General features: G+C 32.3%; 2 protein-coding genes across 2 annotated transcripts; one reads left to right on the top strand and one right to left on the bottom strand.

Annotated features, from left to right (window-relative positions):
* Window positions 1-1,614: 1,614 nt before the first annotated feature.
* On the top strand, window positions 1,615-5,248 carry LOC148927364 (uncharacterized). The gene is made up of 9 exons (XM_089056567.1): window positions 1,615-2,184; window positions 2,398-3,081; window positions 3,283-3,342; window positions 3,414-3,554; window positions 4,105-4,271; window positions 4,350-4,530; window positions 4,657-4,779; window positions 4,855-4,998; window positions 5,099-5,248. The coding sequence occupies exons 1-9, from the start codon at window positions 1,615-1,617 to the stop codon at window positions 5,246-5,248; spliced, it is 2,220 nt and encodes a 739-aa protein (XP_088912693.1).
* A 1,195-nt stretch (window positions 5,249-6,443) lies between these two features.
* Window positions 6,444-7,859, bottom strand: LOC148927363 (protein FAR1-RELATED SEQUENCE 5-like). The gene has a single exon (XM_089056566.1). The coding sequence runs from the start codon at window positions 7,857-7,859 to the stop codon at window positions 6,444-6,446; it is 1,416 nt and encodes a 471-aa protein (XP_088912692.1).
* Between the last annotated feature and the right edge of the window lie 13,625 nt (window positions 7,860-21,484).

Below are 21,484 nucleotides of genomic sequence, written 5' to 3'. Positions count from 1 at the left end.
TATTACTTCTGTAGTGGCTGCTCGTAATATTCCAATTATAACTTATATTAAATTGTGGGTTCAATTTAATTAGTAAAAAGTAAATTGGATGAGCCCATATCCAAAGCCTTCCATAGATCCCTGTCTGGGCCCAAAAGGAACTTAATATAAATAGGAGAATAAAGGAGACAGAAATTACACAATATCTCATATTGCAATTTTCGAAAATTTCGATCTCTCCCAGCTGTAGGAGATTTCGAATTTGAGTCCTATTCCAAAAAGGATTTCTTCTGTCTTCTTTATTTAAGTCCTAGTATTCTAGTAAGATCAGCCCACACTGATATTAGAGTACAGTTCGGGAACCAGAGAGAAGATTTGTGGTCTAGTACTTAAAGCTACACGTGGAGAAGTCGCTAGCCATCTTCAATTCTTTGGAGAATTAATTAGGTATTATTCTACTCCGTAGAAAAGCATGTTTTAGGTTTTCAATATTCTTAAAGCATGATTAATTCAAGTTATGAGCATGATACATGTGATAATTACGCGAATAGATTTTGTCTAAATAATCTGCTAAATAGATCTGATTATTATGTGATTTATTTACATGCTCTTCCGCTGCGTGCACCAACAGATAGACCTTCCAAACAAAAAACTACAGCTTCTACTACAAATGAAGCAGATGTTGCAGAGAAAAGGATGAAGAATAGGGAGGATAAACCTTCCAAACAAAATACTACTGATTATTCTGAAAAGAGGTCGAAGTATATTCATGATAGACCTCAATGTGAGTTATTTAATTATTTAGTATCTTAATGAAATATATTATGTATATGGCACAAATTAGAGTTAAGTGTCTGTCATCTATGCTTGCAGTGCTTTGTTTTTCCATTTCAGTGAAGTATTCCAGTGTTAGAGTGAAGTATTCTAGTGTTATAGTGAAGTGTCTGTCATCTATGATTGTAGTGCTATGTTTTTCCATTCAGTAAAGTAAAACATGGTTAGAGTGAAGTAAAACAAGGCTAGAGTGAAGTATCCCAGTGTTAGAGTGAACTACAATATTTGCTTACAGTGAAGTGTATTGTGCATGCTTGTATTGCTTTGTTTCTCCAGTTCAGTGATGTAAAACATGCTTGTAGTGAAGTATTCCAGTGTTAGAGTGAAGTGTCTGTCATCTATGATTGTAGTGCTCTGTAATTACATTTCAGTGAAGTAAAACATGGTTAGAGTGAAGTAAAACATGGTTAGAGTGAAGTGTCTGTCATCTATGATTGTAGTGCTCTGTAATTACATTTCAGTGAAGTAAAACATGGTTAGAGTGAAGTATTCCAGTGTTAGAGTGAAATGTCTGTAAACTATGATTGTAGTGCTCTGTAATTCCATTTCAGTGAAGTATTCCAGTATTAGAGTGAAGTGTTTGTGATACAGTACAGTGAAGTAATTTTTTTTGTATTATTTCTTCTAGGCTCAAAGAGAAAAGGTTTAAATGATGACAATGAAGAGTCTGCTGCAAAGAAGCAGAATAAGGCTAAAGGAAAGAAAAAAATGGTGTCGGATGATTTTGAAAATATTAAAATCAGGAGACCGAAACTTGTTGTCAAGGTAGGAATTAAAAATCTAGTTGATGCCATAGAGAAGATGAACAAAAGACAACTAGCTGCGCTGGAAGAGATGGGATTCAGGCAGCTTGTCCATCTAAAGATCAGAAGTATTCCTGCAGAAATGGCATTTTCACTCCTGGAGAATTTTAATCTAGACAACTGCACAAGAATCAAGTTAATTGATGATGAGCCGTTGCATATCACTGAGGACGATGTGCATGCGACCTTAGGATTGCCAAGAGGGGAGTGGAAGATAAATATTGAAAAGAAGTATTACATAAACGATGATATGCAGAACATTGCAAAAGCTTTGAAGAAGGACAGAAATTCAATCTACGCAACTGATTTGCAAGACCAGCTTGATACTGATGTAGATGGTGGTGAGTTGTTTAAAAAAGTTTTTCTTGTACTGTTGGACTCTGTGCTGATCTCACCATCTGCAAATGGGATCTGTGATGGAAGAATATTGGACTATATAGACAACATTTCCAATGTGAGAAAGTACAACTGGTGCAACTATGTTTTGAATGTGCTAATCACAGCACATGATAGCTGGAAAAAAAAGAACAAATCCACTCCATTCACTGGACCCATCACTTTCTTATTGGTGAGTTTTATAATTTAAGCACAACTTATAGTGAAGTAAAACATGGTTAGAGTGAAGTATTCCAGTGTTAGAGTGAAGTGTCTGTCATCTATGATTGTAGTGCTTTGTTTTTCCATTTCAGTGAAGTAAAACATGGTTAGAGTGAAGTATTCCAGTGTTAGAGTGAAGTGTTTGTCGTCCCAGCTTATAATCCATGTTTGAACCTTTTTGCAGGCATGCTATATTGATAGGGTTGTCTACAGGACGAGGATGGTGGTTCGAAGATTTCCCACTGTCCGGAACTGGACAACCACCCTTCTTAGGGAAAGAGGTCAGTTGGAATTCAAAAATGGTGGTGTTATAGGCCGAGGAAACATAGAAAGCATTATTGACCCGGTCTCCATTGAAGCTTTATATGTCAATAATGATTCAATCATTGTCACTGCCCCTGTCCCTTCTACCACTGAGAATACTCTCCCACCAAATGATGAAGCTCATGTGAAAACTCTTCCAACAACCGAAGCTCCTTCAACTAATGAAGCTCCTGGGAATACTTTGCCAACAACTGAGGAAGCTTCTTCAAATGATGAAATAAAAAGTTCAATAAGGGAAGCTACAGCTTCTATTAAAAAAATGATGAACTGTATAAAGAATGCTCCGGCAACTAGCAAAGACATCAATTGCTTCAAGGTTGTAGCAGTAACTGCCCTTAGAATGGTGGGTGTCGAGGTTGCTCGAGTAGAACAAGCTGTGTCAAATCTAATTGATAATATGACACATGTTATGGAAGTCGATCAAGAGGATAATCCAGAGTGGATTGATCTCATGGAAAAGATGATGGAAATCTATGATGAAAAGAACAAACTAGTGGCTGAAGGCACATCAATTTTTCCTGATATTAACTTGGAAAAGAAAGATGTAAGTTGAAGTGTTGGAATGATGCAAACAATTTGATTTTGATTTTGGTCTGTTGTGTTTTAAAACTTGACATATGATTCAGGGTGAACTAAAAAAATTTCTATGATGCTGTATTTTAATTTATAATACTTTTTTACTTCTTGTTTATATCTACCTTTTAAGTTTTTGTATTTATGATTAAATACATATCACTATATGCAGGTGACAAAAGAATTTTGTGCTGATCTAACTAAAGGAGGATTACAAAACACACAATTGAAGGTAATACAGATATCTAGTACATTTGTATTGTGGTATTTATATTTGATATTCTTTTCTTGTTATGAAAATAGGATGACAATGTGGATGCCCAAATTGCGTCTGCATTAGAAGCGTTCATGGGGATAGGTGGTGATGATGAATGCATTCAGTCAGAATTGAAAGAAGCTGAACAAAATCGTACAGCCGAATTAGTAGTTTACGATCCGGATATTGTAAGAATTGATAAAATGCTTATTGTGAAGTAAAACGTGACTAGAGTGAAGTATTCAAGGGTTAGAGTGAAGTGTTTGTCATCTATGCTTGTAGTGCTTTGATTTTCGATTGCAGTGAAGTAAAACATGGTTAAAGTGAAGTATTCTAGTGTTAGAGTGAAGTCTCTGTCATCCATGCTTAAAGTGCTTTGTTTTTCCATTTCAGTGAAGTAAAACATGGCTAGAGTGAAGTATTCTAGTGTTAGAGTGAAGTGTCTGTCATCTATGATTGTAGTGCTTTGTTTTTCCATTTCAGTGATGTAAAACATGCTTGTAGTGAAGTAGTCCAGTGTTAGAGTGAAGTGTTCCAGTTATAGAGTGAAGTGTCTGTTTATCCATGCTTGTAGTGCTTTTTTTTCCATTTCAGTAAAACATGGTTATTGTGAAGTAAAACTTGCTCTATTTTTCTATTTCAGTAATGTAAAAATACACATCCAGTGAACTATATGTCTTATAAAGTGAAGTATATAAACAATATAGTGAAGTTTTCATCTCATTCTTGCCCTGACAGGCAAGTGCTAGGATTGAACAAATGGCAATACGTTCAAAAGCTGAGAAGAGAAAAGCCGCTGCTCTGCGATCTCCATTCTATGAAAGAATGGTTCAGGCAAAAACAAAGTTTACCTTGCAAGAGTCACAAATATTTTTTTGGATTATGACAACACCTAAATTAAATGAGTAAGATTTATATTATAGTTCTTATTTAGAAGAAAAAATATACAAAAGAAATCTTAACACACATACATGTTTGAACAGGGACAACATATTGTATGATGATGATGTTGTAATTGTAACAAAAAGAGAATTTTGTTCACTGTTGCCGCATGAGCTAGTAGAAGTGGGTGTGATCAACGCGTGGGCATCTTATTTGAATAACATGGAAGAATACAGGGCTCTATCTTCATCGAGGCGCATGTTTTTTACAACATACCTATGTGTAAGAATAGTATAAATTTTGAAAAATGAACTGATGGTATATGTTCATTATAAAGCATGTTTACTTCACTATATGTTCACTATAGTGAATTATTTATATCCAAATTTGACTTGTCTCATCTTTCAGCTGTATACAGTTGTACAACGGCCTGATGGGGGGGACATCAACACCACAATTGATAGATTCTGTAGCAATCTAGAAGATGAGATTAAACAAATTCCGTATTTCAAGTGGGTCGACGTAGATTTGGTAAATATTGAATATAAAAGATTCTTTGTTATATTCACTGTTGTTTTTATTCTGAAATTGTTATCATCTTTGTAGGTGTTCTTTCCAATTTGTGTTGCGGAACATTACTACACCATATGCTTTAGATTTAGCACTAAAAGCATAGTGGTGATTGACAATTCAAAGAATGGTAGTGATGAGGACATCACAATCAATTATGGTAGCATACCTGAAACTGTGGTAAGTATACATGATATATAGTGAAGTATTTTGTGATTACAGTGAACTAGAATACTCTTTACAGTGAACTACCTCCGTTATTCATGATAATATATTGCAGAGAATGTATTTTTGTCATTATTTGACAAAAATGGGTTATCACGTGCAATGCAAATCAATAAAGGATGTTACCATAAAGAGGCTAAAAATGTCTTGGAGAACAACATCAAATGCAGAAGATTGTGGAGTTTTTTTGATGAGACATATGTAATGTTATTATGGTGAGCGGGAACAAGATTGGAAATGTGGATTATCTACAAGGAGCAAGGGAATACTCCAAAGACTAAGAGCAAAGTATTGCAGCGCATTAATGTTGTCAGAAATAAACCATGAGTCATTAAAAAACATGGTAACAACATCAAAGCATTATAAAGAATGTGAGAAAAACATGGACATAGATGTGGAAAACATGATTGTAAACTTCAAGCGTTCATGAACTATTGTACAAAACTTCATTTAAATTCAATAGTTAGTTCCTATTTACTGTCGAGCTATTTACTTCACTATATGCACAATATAGTTCACTATATGCACAATATACTTCACTATATACACAATGCACATCATTGGAGTGAAGTAAAACAAAGCTAGAGTGAAGTATTACAGTGTTAGAGTGAAGTGTCTGTTTATCCATGCTTGTAGTGCTCTGTAATTCCATTTTAGTGAAGTAAAACATGGTTAGAGTGAAGTACAACATGGTTAAAGTGAAGTAAAACATGGTTAGAGTGAAGTGTCTCATCTATGCTTGCAGTGCTTTGTTTTTCCATTTCAGTGAAGTAAAACATGGTTAGAGTGAAGTATTCCAGTGTTTGAGTGAAGTGTCTGTCATCTATGATAGTGCTCTGTAATTCCATTTCAGTGAAGTAAAACGTGGTTAGAGTGAAGTAAAACATGGTTAGAGTGAAGTGTCTGTCATTTATGCTTGTAGTGCTTTGTTTTTCCATTTCAGTGAAGTAAAACAAGGCTAGAGTGAAGTATTCCAGTGTTAGAGTGAAGTGTCTGTCATCTATGATTGTAGTGCTCTGTAATTCCATTTCAGTGAAGTAAAACATGGTTAGAGTGAAGTGTCTGTCATCTATGCTTGTAGTGCTTTGTTTTTCCATTTCAGTGAAGTAAACCATGGTAAGAGTGAAGTATTCCAATGTTAGAGTGAAGTATTTGTCATCTATTCTTGTTTATTACACGATAATCAATATTACATCACTATAAATGAACCAAAACATGTAATAAGCGAACTAAAGACTTGTAAGCAATAAAACGAACACAAATAAAATTGAATTTATTCGCAATTGAGCTTAACATAAAAACAAAGTTTGAATTGAGATAAAAATCACTCAAAAATGTAATAAAAATGAGTCATTGGTGCTCTAAAAAGGCTACAAAGTGAACTGTTTCTTTCCAAATACTCACTGCCTCTGTTTTGCCTTCTCATTCACCTTTTTGCAGTTCCTGGAATCATGGTGTACAATCACATGACAATTTCCACACTTTCGGCCTGGTTTCATTGCTAATTTCATTGCCGACTCCTTCTTGGATTTTCTCCTACTACCACTTCCCTTTGTACTGACAACATTAGGAGGATGAACTTCAATAATGTTTGGAACTTGTGAGCCATAGAAATCCTCAATCAATGCTCTCTTCTCTGTCGAAGACAGAACAACACTTCCGAGAAGCTGCTTCTTACCTTCTTCAATAATTGCAGTAAATGCATTGATTTGGTCAATGTTCCCTTCAATACTTTGTGCTATTTCAAAGAATAATGCATACAAGTTTTTAAATGCAATCTTCTTCTCGTCCACAACAGAGAGTATTTCTTCATCATCACAAAAGCTTCCATGTATTGGCTTCACAAACTGTGACTTCAACCATCTCCATCCACGCAAATTCTCGGGTATCAACTTAACAAACTTATATTTCAACACACAAAGTATATGGCTGCACAATAGACCAAGTCTCTCAAACTTTTTACATCCACACAAATAGGTGTCATCGCCAATGGAGTAAGTCACTGTCCATGAGTTTGAATCCTTGTCATTTATGTTATATACTTCATTCTCTCTATTGGTAGACATTGCTAGAGTTGAACAAGACAAAGAGAAACATGCATAAACTATCTCCTCTTGAATTGCATTAAAAGCACTACCACTATATATTGTTGACGCATGTTTCTCAATTTCCAATTCTGTTCGCAATATAGGCACTTTTGTTGAATCATAGTATTCAAGCTTTGCGCTATTACTTCTCTGAGCCTCCAAAGCATGGTTATAGTTCATATAAAATAGCATAAGGTTAGCCCGACACTTTGAGTACCTTTCAAAGAAGCTATTCTGTGATTCAGACAAAGATGTTGTCTTTATCAACGAGCTCATCGGTAAATCACGGAAAAAGGCTGGAACCCAAAACTTTCTAGATGCAAACATTGATGAAAACCAGTCATTATTGGCCAGCCCATATCTTTCCATTATAGCATGCCAAGATTCTTCAAATGCATCAGGCTCTATCAACTCCGACCAAACACATGCATTCAATTCCTTCTTTAGTTCTTCACTACCAAGCATGTTCTTTGGCAATTTGTCAGCAACTTTATTCATTATATGCCACATGCACCACCTGTGTCTCGTACTAAGAAGAACCTCTGCAATAGCAACTTTCATTCCTAAATCTTGGTCGGTTACGATTAGCTTTGGAGCCACACCCATACATTTCACAAATTGTTTAAATAACCATGAAAAGGAGTCGGCACTTTCCTTGGATAAAAGGCCAGCAGCAAATGTCACAGGGCGACCATGATTATCCTTGCCCGTAAATGGAGCAAATATCATGCAGTACCTACATGTTAAAATCACTATAAGACATAAATAATAATCACTTCACTCTAACACTGGAATACTTCACTCTAACACTGGAATACTTCACTGAAATGGAAAAAAAAAGCACTACAATCATAGATGACAGACACTTCACTCTAGCCTTGTTTTACTTCACTCTAACCATGTTTTACTTCACTGAAATGGAATTACAGAGCACTACAATCATAGATGACAGACACTTCACTCTAACACTGGAATACTTCACTCTAGCCTTGTTTTACTTCACTCTTACCATGTTTTACTTCACTGAAATGGAAAAACAAAGCACTACAATCATAGATGACAGACACTTCACTCTAACCATGTTTTACTTCACTTTAACCATGTTTTACTTCACTGAAATGTAATTACAGAGCACTACAATCATAGATGACAGACACTTCACTCTAACACTGGAATACTTCACTCTAGCCTTGTTTTACTTCACTGCAATCGAAAATCAAAGCACTACAATCATAGATGACAGACACTTCACTCTAACACTGGAATACTTCACTACAAGCATGTTTTACATCACTGAACTGGAAAAACAAAGCAATACAAGCATGCACAATACACTTCACTGTAAGCAAATATTGTAGTTCACTAAATGCTCATTATACTTCACTAAAATGAATAAAAACAGTACAATATAAGCCATGCTCAATATACTTCACTGTAAGCTTATTGTAGTTCACTAAATGCTCAACAAAGAACAAGGCATGTGAATGTGATTAGTGTGCACATACCTATTTGTTGAGTATGTCGTATCAAAAGAAACAATATCACCATACATATGATAATTTCTCTTGGCAGTTGGATCACACCAAAACAAACGTGTTAGTCTATCCTTTGAGTTGACCTCAAATTCATATGTAAATGCTCCACAAAGTTCCTTTTTCCTGCGCATCTCATTTAATAGCATTTGTGCATCAGCTCCTTCCACGTATGCTCTAAGGTCGCGTCTGTAGTTGCGTACTTCTAAAACAGTACACCCTACATAATCTAATCCACCAAGTACTTCCTTGAGTAAGCTAAAACTTAAAGTTGGACCGATATTTGCATTAGCGCAATCAAGTATGAATTTCTGATGGACTAAATCCAAATTGCGGTTCAACTTCATAAAACGCTTATGGCGTTCCTCAACCATCTCGTGATTATGTTTTTTAACAAAACTTTGTATAACATAACCAACACCCATAAAAAACTTCCAAGACACTTTAGCATTACAAAAGCACTTAATAGAAGAACGCTTGCGTTTCACCTCATGTTGTTCATTTTTTCTTTGCTTTGTACCTTCTCGGCTACACACCACATAAATCCAAGTAATGACATCTTTTTCCTTTTTTGATCCCTTCTTACGGGTGTCAAACCCAACATATCGAGCATAATTATTGTAGAAGTCCAATGCACGATCAAGGGTCATGAGACTTTGTCCAATTTTTGGTTTCAAATCATCGGGACATTTTGGTACGTAAACCACTGTAAGAAATATATACTTCACTGTGAGCAAAAATATACTTCACTCTAACCATGTTTTACATCACTGAAATGGAAAAACAAAGCACTACAAGCATAGATGACAAATACTTCACTCTAGCCTTGTTTTACATCAATGAAATGGAAAAACAAAGCACTACACAGACACTTCACTCTAACCATGTTTTACTTCACTCTAACCATGGACTACTTCACTCTAACCATGTTTTACTTCACTGAATGGAAAAACAGAGCACTACAATCATATATGACAGAAACTTCACTATACACTAGAATACTTCACTCTAACCATGTTTTACTTCATTGAAATGGAAAAACAAAGCACTGCAAGAATAGATGACAGACACTTCACTCTAACCATTTTTTACTTCACCCTAACCATGTTTTACTTCACTGAAATGGAATTACAGAGCACTGCAAGAATAGATGACAGACACTTCACTCTAACCATGTTTTACTTCACTCTAACCATCTTTTACTTCACTCTAACCATGTTTTACTTCACTGAATGGAAAAACAGAGCACTACAATCATAGATGACAGACACTTCACTATAACACATGAATACTTCACTCTAACCATGTTTTACTTCACTTTAACCATGAATCACAAACACTTTACGCTAACACTGGAATACTTCACTTTAATTATGTTATACTTCACTGTAATGAATAATATACTTCAATACAAACAATATTTACTTCAATATAGAGCATATTTACTTCACTGTTCGTCACATATAGTTCACTCTAACGTTTTTTCACATCATACACGATCTAATCATGCTGAGAAACAACACTTAATTGATAATAATTGATAATTACCTTTAGATTCAGTTTCTCCTTCCTCTCCCGATGAAGAGGAATCAAAATCGAAATAATCTTCCGATGAATGTATCGGAATTGAATCCATTTGAAGGAGTCCAGACGTCGCGATGAAGGAATCAAATTGCGTTGGTTAATCCGGAGCGAATTTGATCAGTTGTGATGAATTCAATCAGAATCAAATCACGCTGATCGATCCAAACTAATTCGTGCTGATCGATCCAATCAGATTTGAGAAAATCGCGCTTGAATTCAATCAGAACGAAGCTGAATTTGGTTCAGATCTGAGAAATCGCGCTTGAATTTGATTCAGATCGGGAATTTCATATTTTTGGAAGAAATCCTAAGCTAAATTTGGTTCAGATTGGAGAATGATTTGGGAAGATTTTGACGATAAACTCACGATGGATGATTATAAATTTGATTAATTTATGTTGAAATATTGAATTCCCAAAATGCCCTTAGACAAGTATTTTCTCATAAAAATTTGAAAGTTTGTTTAAACCATAGGATTAATTTGGAGTATTAAGATGTGTGGCTGAGATTTGTTCTCTAGTTATACACTTAAAATTAGTTAGACCTTGATCACTTCCCTATAAATTTATTACTCCCTCCGTCCCGGCTAAGATGACACATTGCTTAGCCGGCACGAGATTTTAGGAGTTATTGATTAAAGTGTTTAATTGGAGAGAGAGAAAGTGGGTGTAAGTAATAAAGTAGAAAGATAAAGAAAGATGATATTTTAATAGGAGTGAGAAAAAGTGGTTGAGTGTATTAATTGGAGAGAGAAAGTTACCAAAAAAGGAAATGTGTCATCTTAGTTGGGACAAACTAAAAAGGAAAACGTGTCATCTTAAGCGGGACGGAGGGAGTATTAAATATCTTTAAAATAAACTGAAATTTTTAATGGTTCATAAAAAAATTGTGACACGGAGTACTATTGCGTAGTCCATAACAAAAAAAAAAAAAGTTCGGTTGAAATCTTCAACAATCAGTTGAAATCATTAACTGAAATATGATCAATTAAAATTCATAATTGTTCAAAAATAAAATCACAAATCAATAGAAACTCTTGTTACTCAATTATTTTCAATTTGAATCCTCAACCGAAGATCATATGAGATACTAAGTAGAAATCAACCAAAATTTCAATTGCCCATAACATAAGCATGCAATTACGCCTTATGTATTTTTTTTCTAGTACGCACTCTTGTCTATGTCAGACAAATTTTAAGACATTTGGAAATCAAATCCTTAAGTTCAAAAATCATATATAATTTTTATTTAAAAAATTAATTTTTTTTAATGGATTGTACCAAGTAAATTGTCATTTAAAGCCACGTGATATTACATTTACAAAATAAGAATACAATATGCTGTTGCAAGCAAAGAATATTTATTGCTATAAACAAACTCAATTAATATGATACTATATACTACAATTGATTCTCTAATATAATATTATATAATATAATATAAATTGAAATTCACAATTGCAAATTTGAATCAACTATAAATGATATCTCACGTGAAAATATATACACAATATGCAGTGTCAATTTTTACATGTATAGTATGATCCTACATTTGTGATACTATTATAGATTAATTATCAATAATTATAATTTTGTTAACAGCTTGTTATATTATATAACTATAGTATGATATTTTATAATTTAATAATATGCTTAATCTACTTATAATTAAACTTCAATTATTTATTTCTAATTGATCTTTAATGTAACTAAAGATTAATTTGATATTCAAATTAATTTTCATTCATTTAAGTAATTTAGATCCTGAGTAGATTTTCGATTTAATTGGGTGTCATCTAGTACTCCTATTGGATTAGATTGGAGATTTGAATTGATATTCAATTTAACGAAGAATTTTTATTGATCTTAAATTTATTTAATAATTTGGGATCAAATATTTTCAAGTATTAAATAACACCACAATGTAAAATCAAAGAAAAACATAAAATTAAAAATAAACGACACTAATAAGAAAAAAAAAATAGACGTAAAAGATGAAATAGAATGTTTAATTGATTTTCCAAGACTTATGATCTACTCCATTATTTTACAATTATTATTTATATTTTATGTATGTATTTGATGTTTTGATTTTTTTTAACATTATTAATATGTTAACGTGCAGTAATTGCTATCCTTTGTATATATCCCCATTGTTGATGTACTTAAAAACAATTAATGTTAAAATTGCAAGCATACATACTAAGTACTTATTAACACAATTTATTTATGATATATTGTGATGTCTCTTAGTTAATAGTTATGATATGATTATTTCCAATACAATTGTGCATATAATTTGACGTAAATTGTGCATAAATTATTATGGAGAGAGAATGTTGTAAATTTAAAATTTTAAGTAAAAAATTGAGAAAAGGGTAATTAAGTAAAATTATCTTAGCACTAACTATTACTATTAATTTATTGCATTGACTTTTATATTTATTTACAAAAATGTCATTGTGTGGCTGGCCACATTATGGCTGCATAGCATTACTCTTTCCTAAATCCTGTGTAACTTTTACATATTATGTGCACTATTGTTATTGTTAGTATGTATTGGCATGGGCTCGTTTCCTAACTAGCATATCGTGATTTGTTTGTTGAGATGTTTCTTTACTGTATAAGATGTTCATGTTCGATAATTTCAAGAATTTATGGAGTATGTGTTTTAGTTGGCAATTAATAGAAAATTTGAAAGTGTAGATTTAGTTAATTTATAGAGCAATGTCTTAAAGAATATTTAAAAAGCTATTTTAGTACTACCACAGCAAACTTGGTAGTCCGGAATCAAGGAAGAAAAAGCTATTTGTAAATATTTAAAATAGTTCTTGTAGTTGCTTCAATGATTGAGAATTACTACTATATTGTAGTAGTAGTAGTTTGGGAATGGACTACGTAAGACGTTATTGAAAGTCGTGCTTGAATCTAAAAGGCGAAATTTCCATATATTTTAGAGCAATTAATTTCGGTCAGAATACTGCTATGACTTTATTCGTGACCAAAAGATATTAAAAGAAGTAGAAAAAAGAAGGCAAAAGGGTTGAAGTAATATTCTTTAGATTAAAGAATAAACGTTGTTTAAGATAATATTAAAAGAGGAATTAGCTACAATTATATTCAAGCAAAGAGAAAAAAAGGGGTTAAAGCATGAAGAATGTTGAAATTTGGGTCACGTTTTCTTTCAATTTTCAGCCCTTTCAATGTGTGCTGCTTTTGGTAGTTTGGAGAATGGAGCTTTAGTATTTTTAAACAAAATCTTATCTGAATAGAGGTTTAAATAAGTTGACGCTAATATGCTAGTTGTTCGATGAAAGCACCAAATGATACAATAAGGAGAGTTGATTTTGAATCAACGTAATCTAATTAACTCAAAAAAAAAAAAAAATTCTAAGAAATATATTGGTGACAGATAAAATTATTTTAATATATTTTGGTAATTTTAATTTATAAGATGCTAGTGGTAATAAACAAATTTTAATTAGGAGTGTAATTCAGTGTATTTCTCACATTTATATAGTGAGTGGGGGTGTGATTTAATAATAATTACGTATATAATAGTACTAATATTATTATAAGAGAATTTCTTTCAACTCGATCTAGTGTGCCACAACTCAACTTTAGCCATTTTAAAGCCATACTTTTTTCCCCCGAAGAATGGTTAAAGATTAAGAAGCCGTAAGATAAAGTGTAAAGAATGAAACTTTAATTTTAGATCTATCGTTTTAAATAAAGATATCAAATTTCATTGAAAAAAACAAGGCTGGCAAATTTGTATATCTATGTTTATTGTGTCACTAAGGGCAAGGGTAAGCGCAACCACACTTCTTAAGCATGTACTAGTGTATTTTACCACTCAAACACTGCGTTGTGGGCCGTTGAGCAGGTTGTGCTCTCATGTTAGGGTGTGTGAAAAAATGCCAATCAATTTTCCAACTAGAACGCTACATTGCATTACTTTAAATTCTAGTGTTCAATTCATTAGTTCTCAAAGGTTGTGGATAGTGCTAAAAAATACATGTACTATATAACATAAGTGTTCAATTATCCTAACAAAATTTATACCTCAATGATGCTCTACTCTAGCTAATCTTCTTACTCACCCCATTTAATATATCAAGGGAAAATAAAAACAAAATTTATACCTCAAATACTCTAGCTAATCTTCTTACACACCCCATTTAATATATCCAGGGAAAATAAAACTATAAGTACATTTAATATTAAAATTAATGTACTCCTATTGTAATTAAATTAATAGTTCCTCAAGAATGATGCAGTGATATGCACATGCTATTGAGTCTATGTACTTAGTTTGTACAACAATTCCTCATCGAAATATGCAGTTTTTACTTTTTATTTATTTCCATTAGAAAATACCACTACTACTATATTCATTAATTGCTGCCATTCTGACCACTTCAACATTTGAGTCCCCAGAGTTCATATGTGAGAAGTCAGAGTTTGTGGACCAAATTTTGATATATGTCCTATCATCTACCTAATTTTCTTAACCAATTAGTAGCTACATATACATATAGTATGTTTTATTTATACACACACTATATTATATGATTTGGGTTGTGTCTGTACTTGTGAAATGGACAATAACATTGATTGCAGTGATATAAGAACATGAGCCATATGATTATTTTGACTATTTTAATTTATTTATTGTTATTGATCATCTTGGTTGATTGTGAGAAGATCTTGCCATCTTAGTAATCAAGATGAAACAAGAAATTAAGCAGACAATAAAGTCCAAAGTCAGTAACAAATACCCACTGAAAGGCTCATGTATATATATATTGTCTTCCTAACCACTGCTAAACTTGTCCTTACATTAATAAATAGTAATAAAACTAAATTTATAGTTCAACATCATTTGGTAAAAGCATGTTCTTGATATTAAATCTACAATCGAAGTCAAGAATGGAGTCCAAGTTCACACTCCTCTTTGATGACTACTGTTGTCGGATAATGTTGGAATGTGTGTTGTTCATTATTTTAGTTCATTTTCGTTCGTTCGTTGATATTTTATGTAATGTTTTTGATAAATAGTTCGTTTTTGTCGATGCAAATGATATATTTTTTCGAACTGCCATTTTATTCTCACCAATTTTTAACTTTGAGCATTTATTTACAAAAAAAAAATCATGCTAAATAAATATGTTGAGATCTGCTCAGAAGGCTTTATAACAAAAGAGGGTTATTCAAATAAAACTTTGAAAGCATGATCTTTATTGAATCAATATGAGGCAAATTTGAGACTTAATTAGGTTTCGTTATGTTTGATAAAAAAACTTTATATTACGATACATACACTCAAATATAAATTAATTTAGGATATCATTCATCATTTCATCTCCAATTAGAGTTTGTTAACATATACTCTAATTATGATTTACTGATACACAATTCGACTAAATGAGAGTGTGTGTATGTGTGTGTGTGTGTTATATTGATAGTGAAGTTTGAACAAACAATGTACTATAATCATGACAACAACTCGATTTGAAATTTTAGCCCTACTTCACACAGTCAAACTCAGTAATAATAATTTGCTTTCCCTTTCTAATCTATTGAATTGATCGTATAACGAATTCAAAAAGAAGGGACAAAAAATTCAAATGTCCATAATAGCATTGACAAATATCAAGGTAAAAGAACACTTTCACAGCACATGTATTTTGCTTATATTTTTCCTATAAAATTGTTAGTATATTTCGGTAGACGTAGCTCGATACATATAGTTCGCATTATTATATTAAGGTACACGGCACGCCTAATATATGTGGTCCGTATTTTATGTTTGGGTGGGCCTCAGCCCAACCATGTTTTAAGACTAATGAACTTTTTATTCCTTTAGATATGCATTGAGACTAATTAGAGATGCATTGAGACTACTCATCTCTGGTGGATGATAATTGACGTATGATGTCTTGCTGATCGTTTATTTCTGAACTGTTTTTATACTATTAGTTTGTCAGCTTTTTAGTTTAAGCGAGTCCCCTACAATAATGAATGTAAAAATGTAGAGGAAAAGGTGCAGGAGAATTGAAGAGAGGTCCCAATATTGAGGAGTTGATAGTAACCAGACTTGGGCAAAGATAAGAGCAATTTCATCAATTTCTTTTGCCATACATATTCCCTGCGTGACTCAAATTATTATCAACCACCCCTCCATCATTATTTAATTTTTGAAAAATTAAAACTCCCCATAGTATGAAATCGTTTAAATCAATAAAAAGTTGAAACTTATATTTATTTGATTTCCAATGCAAAATATGGTTTAAATAAATGCGAAGCATTTGGTTGAGTAGGTTAGACGTGTCTCCATCTTCATGTAATGCCAAATATAAAATTCTAAAATATATCTAAATTTGTGACAATAATGTGTGTTAGTGTTTTTTTCGTGAAAAAAGATCTGATTGGGTTTGGGCCGTACAATGTGGTCCATTTTAACGTGGTCCAACAGATCCTATGTCTTAATCGTCTTGTCTTAATATTATTCAATTTTCAAACTAACGTTTGGAATTTTAGTATTTAACACCTGTATTTTATTTTATTAAATGCCACAGTTGTTATAGATAATTAATTGTGGTCATTGTCGCAAGGATTATTATAAACTCTTTTATCATATAATGTTATTCAACGAAAAAAAACAGACAAGAATACAGATTCATAATTAATACGAGTACTGTGTATTGAACAATTAAAACATGACTTATTGTGTAATTCCTTTCTTCAATATGGTCGAGTTCTGCAAGAAAATCTATTATACTACTTTACAATATTCTACATGTGTATGAGTAGAAATAATTCTCGGTACAAACTCGTCCAATAAAGAGAGCTAGGAAATCACTATTCAAAATGAGTATTTTGTTTGACAAAATAATTCAGTTTCTAACGTCCCAACATCGGTCTCCAACACCCGAATCTAACCGAGTCGCCTAAGACGAAGATATTCCAAGACCATTGAGCAGTGGCGTATCCAGAATTTATGGTTTAGGGTACGAATTGTACAATAAATAATTACGAGATACTATAATATAACAAGAATTTTTATTTGATGTACGAGTTGTATTAAAAATAATATTATATAAAATAATAAAAATAATAGTATAATATAAAAAAACAAAGCTATTAAAAAAAGTAAGAATTTTTTTTAGAATTATGAGTCTTATTATAAGTAATACATAAATGATCAAATATAGTAATAGAATATTATATAGAAAATCAAAGCAATTAAAAAAATAGGCATAATATGAAAAATAAAATAATTAGAACATACTACCAACTATCTAAAAAAGAAAATAGAAGTGCAAATAATTACATAACTAAAAGAACTACTCCCTCCGTCCCAGATAATTTGACCCAATATTCTATTTCGGTCCGTCCCAGATAATTTGACCCATTTTACTTTTACCATTTTTGGTAGTGGACCATATATTCCACTAACTCATTACTACTCACATTTTATTATACAACTAATATATAAAAGTAGGATCCACATCCCACTAACTTTTTCAACTCATTTTTCATTACATTTCTTAAAACTCGTGCCCGGTCAAAGTGAGTCGAATTATCCGGGACGGAAGGAGTAATTTCATAACTAAAAAGAAAAAGAAAACGTGAGTTTAGAAGAAAAACAATAGAAGCGCATATGGAGTAGTAATCATAACTTACAGTACAATAAAAAAACATAAAAAAGAAGAAAAAATATTAAAAATTTCTACTTTTGTGGCCTTGCAGAGTCGAACACGGGACAAGTCGAAATGTGCAACTAAATACCACTGGAGCAACCATGACTTACATAATTATGTACTAAAAATAGTATTAATAGTATGAATTTTCCCCTTGTTCCCACATAAATACGCCACTGCCATTGTGCCGAGACACGTCGATGCCCTCGACGTACCTTGAGAGATGCCTCTAAAAAAATGTTATTTTTGTCCAATTAGCCAAATAAGAGTGCTTGAAATTACTATACAACTTTAAACCTAAATCTTCTTCTACAAAGCCCAAAACCAACTCTTATTTTTCAAAACCCAAAATCATTTCGAAGTCAAATACTGTATTTACTACTATCATAATAAACCCAAAGCTCGAGTCCAATCCCACATTCAACCATGATACTTGAGGCCGTCCTACATGACTACCTATTTTTCATGGTAAATTTTTTTATGTAATCATGTTAATACATATTCGATATCTAACTATCTAAGTGAAGATTTTTGTTAAGGATGAAGTTATAAATTTATAATATTGTTTGCCATATAGTATTATTGCTATTATGCTATAAGCCTTTCCGCTAAATTTCCCTTCCCGTTTCTTTTAGTTGGTGGTAGGGACCGCCTTTTAATTAAATCTTAAGTATTCAGTGAAAATTCATAATCTCGAATTTTTTATGGATAATTAGATAAATCTCACTTGCAGCAAATCTATTAGCATTCGTGATACCAAGTAAAAAGAAGTTCAGCACTTACATTATCCATGTGCTTTTGAGCATGATCCATAAGTTTTAAGCAATAAGAAATTCAATACCTACACTATAGCATTTGCGAAATGGATATTTGACTTCTAGTCTATACAAACACAAAGACATAGCGAGAGAACTAATTATAGTGAGGCAGGAAATATATAGACAATATTATCACGAATATTGTATGCGAATTCAAATGCTTAACTCAAATCAAGGGATGAATATATATAGTACTTGAGTTCCCTAGACCCTATCTCGTCATATCCAATACTCCATGCGTTCCATAATAATGGAGCCATTTCTTTCGACGCGCAATTTAAGAAAGATTGTGTCAAATAAGTTAAGTAAATGAAGAATAAAGTAAGAAATGCAAAAAATATAAAAATGAAGAGAGAAGAAAAGTAAGAGAAAATAATCTGATAAGAAATATGTTAACTTTACTTTAAAACAAATTGAATTAATTATTATGGAATGTGCAATATGTACAATTATTATGTTTTAAATGGTTATCATATCTTAAATTAGCCCGAAAGATTCTTATATTAATTGCAGATAAATTAATTACAGCTATCTGTATGAATATTGAATATAATCCATTACGTGTCACGGTGTCATCAACAATATGTAGGATCGATACCTATCTTTCTTTTTTATGAGGTTGATTTCTCAAAATTCTAGCTCTTTGTTACAATTTTTTTTTCTATATGTAAAACTGATTCACATCTAAATATATGCTGCACTAGAGGTGGTCAGGTGGAGCCGTGTAGGTTAACCATAAGATATTACATTTTTTTCCAAATTTCAAAAAAGGTCAAATTGCAACTAAAATGTCTTAAGTTTTCACAAAATGGGACCTTGTTTCTCTGTTCCTTAAAATCTAAGATGTTGAAAAAAATCCAAAATATAACTCTATATATTTTTATTTATATATATATATATAGAGTCTCATTATCCATATATCCACTCTTAAAGACCGAACCATCGAACCCTGCCAAATTAGGGCTTTTAGATCTAGTTTTTTTATGGATAAGATACAGAAATTTATAAATTATTTTCGCCTTCATCACGAGCCTATTTTAATTCATCCGAAGGTAATTAAGTCATACTAACATGTTACGAAGATTTAACTTCGTTCCAGAATATATTACTTCATTCTAGTAGGTTTTTACTTCATTCCAGTAGGTTTTTACTTCATTCCAGTACGTAAATGTGGTTTCGCCGTTGCGCGCCGTTCTTTCTCTCTACAATATCTATCACCACCACCATGGCGCTAATATTGGTTCAATAAACACATGGAATAATGTAATAAATATTGGAATGAAGTATGTGTAGAAGCATTTGAAATACTACTGGAATGAAGTAAAAATCTTATCCAATGAAGTAATAACGTTCCTGAATGAAGTAATAAACTCACTTGAATAAATTGCATTTTTAAATGTTAATCAAGCAAAAACCCACGTCAATGAATTTGAATGAAACATATGTTGAATCATTTCAAAACCTACTGGAAGCAAGTAAAAACATGTTGTAGTTTCAAGGTATTAGGTACAGAATGAAGTAATAAACCTATACAATGAAGTAAAATGAGCTAGTAATGAAGCAGAAAAATTTTCACAGCAGCACATCTCATCAAAAAAACTAGATCTAATGGCCCAGATTTGGTCTCTAGTTCGGTCTTTAAAATTGGTTCGACATTGATCACAACTCTATACCAAGTAAAATAGAGTTGTGATCAATGTCGAACCAATTTTAAAGACCGAACTAGAGACCAAATCTGGGCCATTAGATCTAGTTTTTTTGATGAGATGTGCTGCTGTGAAAATTTTTCTGCTTCATTACTAGCCCATTTTACTTCATTGTATAGGTTTATTACTTCATTCTGTACCTAATACCTTGAAACTACAACATGTTTTTACTTGCTTCCAGTAGGTTTTGAAATGATTCAACATATGTTTCATTCAAATTCATTGACGTGGGTTTTTGCTTGATTAACATTTAAAAATGCAATTTATTCAAGTGAGTTTATTACTTCATTCAGGAACGTTATTCCTTCATTGGATAAGATTTTTACTTCATTCCAGTAGTATTTCAAATGCTTCTACACATACTTCATTCCAATAATTTATTACATTATTCCATGTGTTTATTAAACCAATATTAGCGCCATGGCAGTGGTGATAGATATTGTAGAGAGAAAGAAGGGCATGCGACGGCGAAACCACATTTACGTACTGGAATGAGGTAAAAACCTACTGGAATGAAGTAAAAACCTACTAGAATGAAGTAATATATTCTGGAACGAAGTTAAATCTTCGTAACATGTTAGTATGACTTATTTACCTTCGGATGAATTAAAATAGGCTCGTGATGAAGGCGAAAATAATTTATAAATTTCTGTATCTTATCCATAAAAAACTAGATCTAAAAGACCTAATTTGGTAGGGTTCGGTGGTTCGATCTTTAAGAGTGGATTTGTGAATAATGGGACTCTCTCTCTATATATATATTTAGGTGTTTATTATAAGGAATTCTTGTATTCATCTAATGAGCGCAGCGGAAATTGCATACAAGAATAACAGATCTAGATTCATAATCATATTGCAAGTTGAGCATGTAAAACACAACGGAATTAAATCTTACTTGTTGTGTCGTTATCTTCCATTGATTGTACGAATCCTGCAAGATGAATATATCCACCACTATCGAGGTCCACGTGTATTCTGATCCGATGCAGGAACAATTCCTCGGTACAAT

The sequence above is a fragment of the Salvia hispanica genome, chromosome 4 (genome assembly GCF_029641045.1).
Source record: "Salvia hispanica isolate PSC_SH4W2 chromosome 4, Shi_PSC_v1, whole genome shotgun sequence".
Lineage (NCBI taxonomy): Eukaryota > Viridiplantae > Streptophyta > Magnoliopsida > Lamiales > Lamiaceae > Salvia > Salvia hispanica.
This window is presented reverse-complemented; position numbering and strand designations above follow the sequence as displayed.

Coding starts and splice junctions, on each gene's coding strand:
- LOC148927363 (XM_089056566.1), bottom strand. CDS start 7,859: ATGATATTTGCTCCATTTACGGGCAAGGATAATCATGGTCGCCCTGTG.
- LOC148927364 (XM_089056567.1), top strand. CDS start 1,615: ATGAACAAAAGACAACTAGCTGCGCTGGAAGAGATGGGATTCAGGCAG. Junction 3,343..3,413: donor TACAAAACACACAATTGAAG/GTAATACAGATA, acceptor TTATGAAAATAG/GATGACAATGTGGATGCCCA. Junction 4,999..5,098: donor GTAGCATACCTGAAACTGTG/GTAAGTATACAT, acceptor AATATATTGCAG/AGAATGTATTTTTGTCATTA.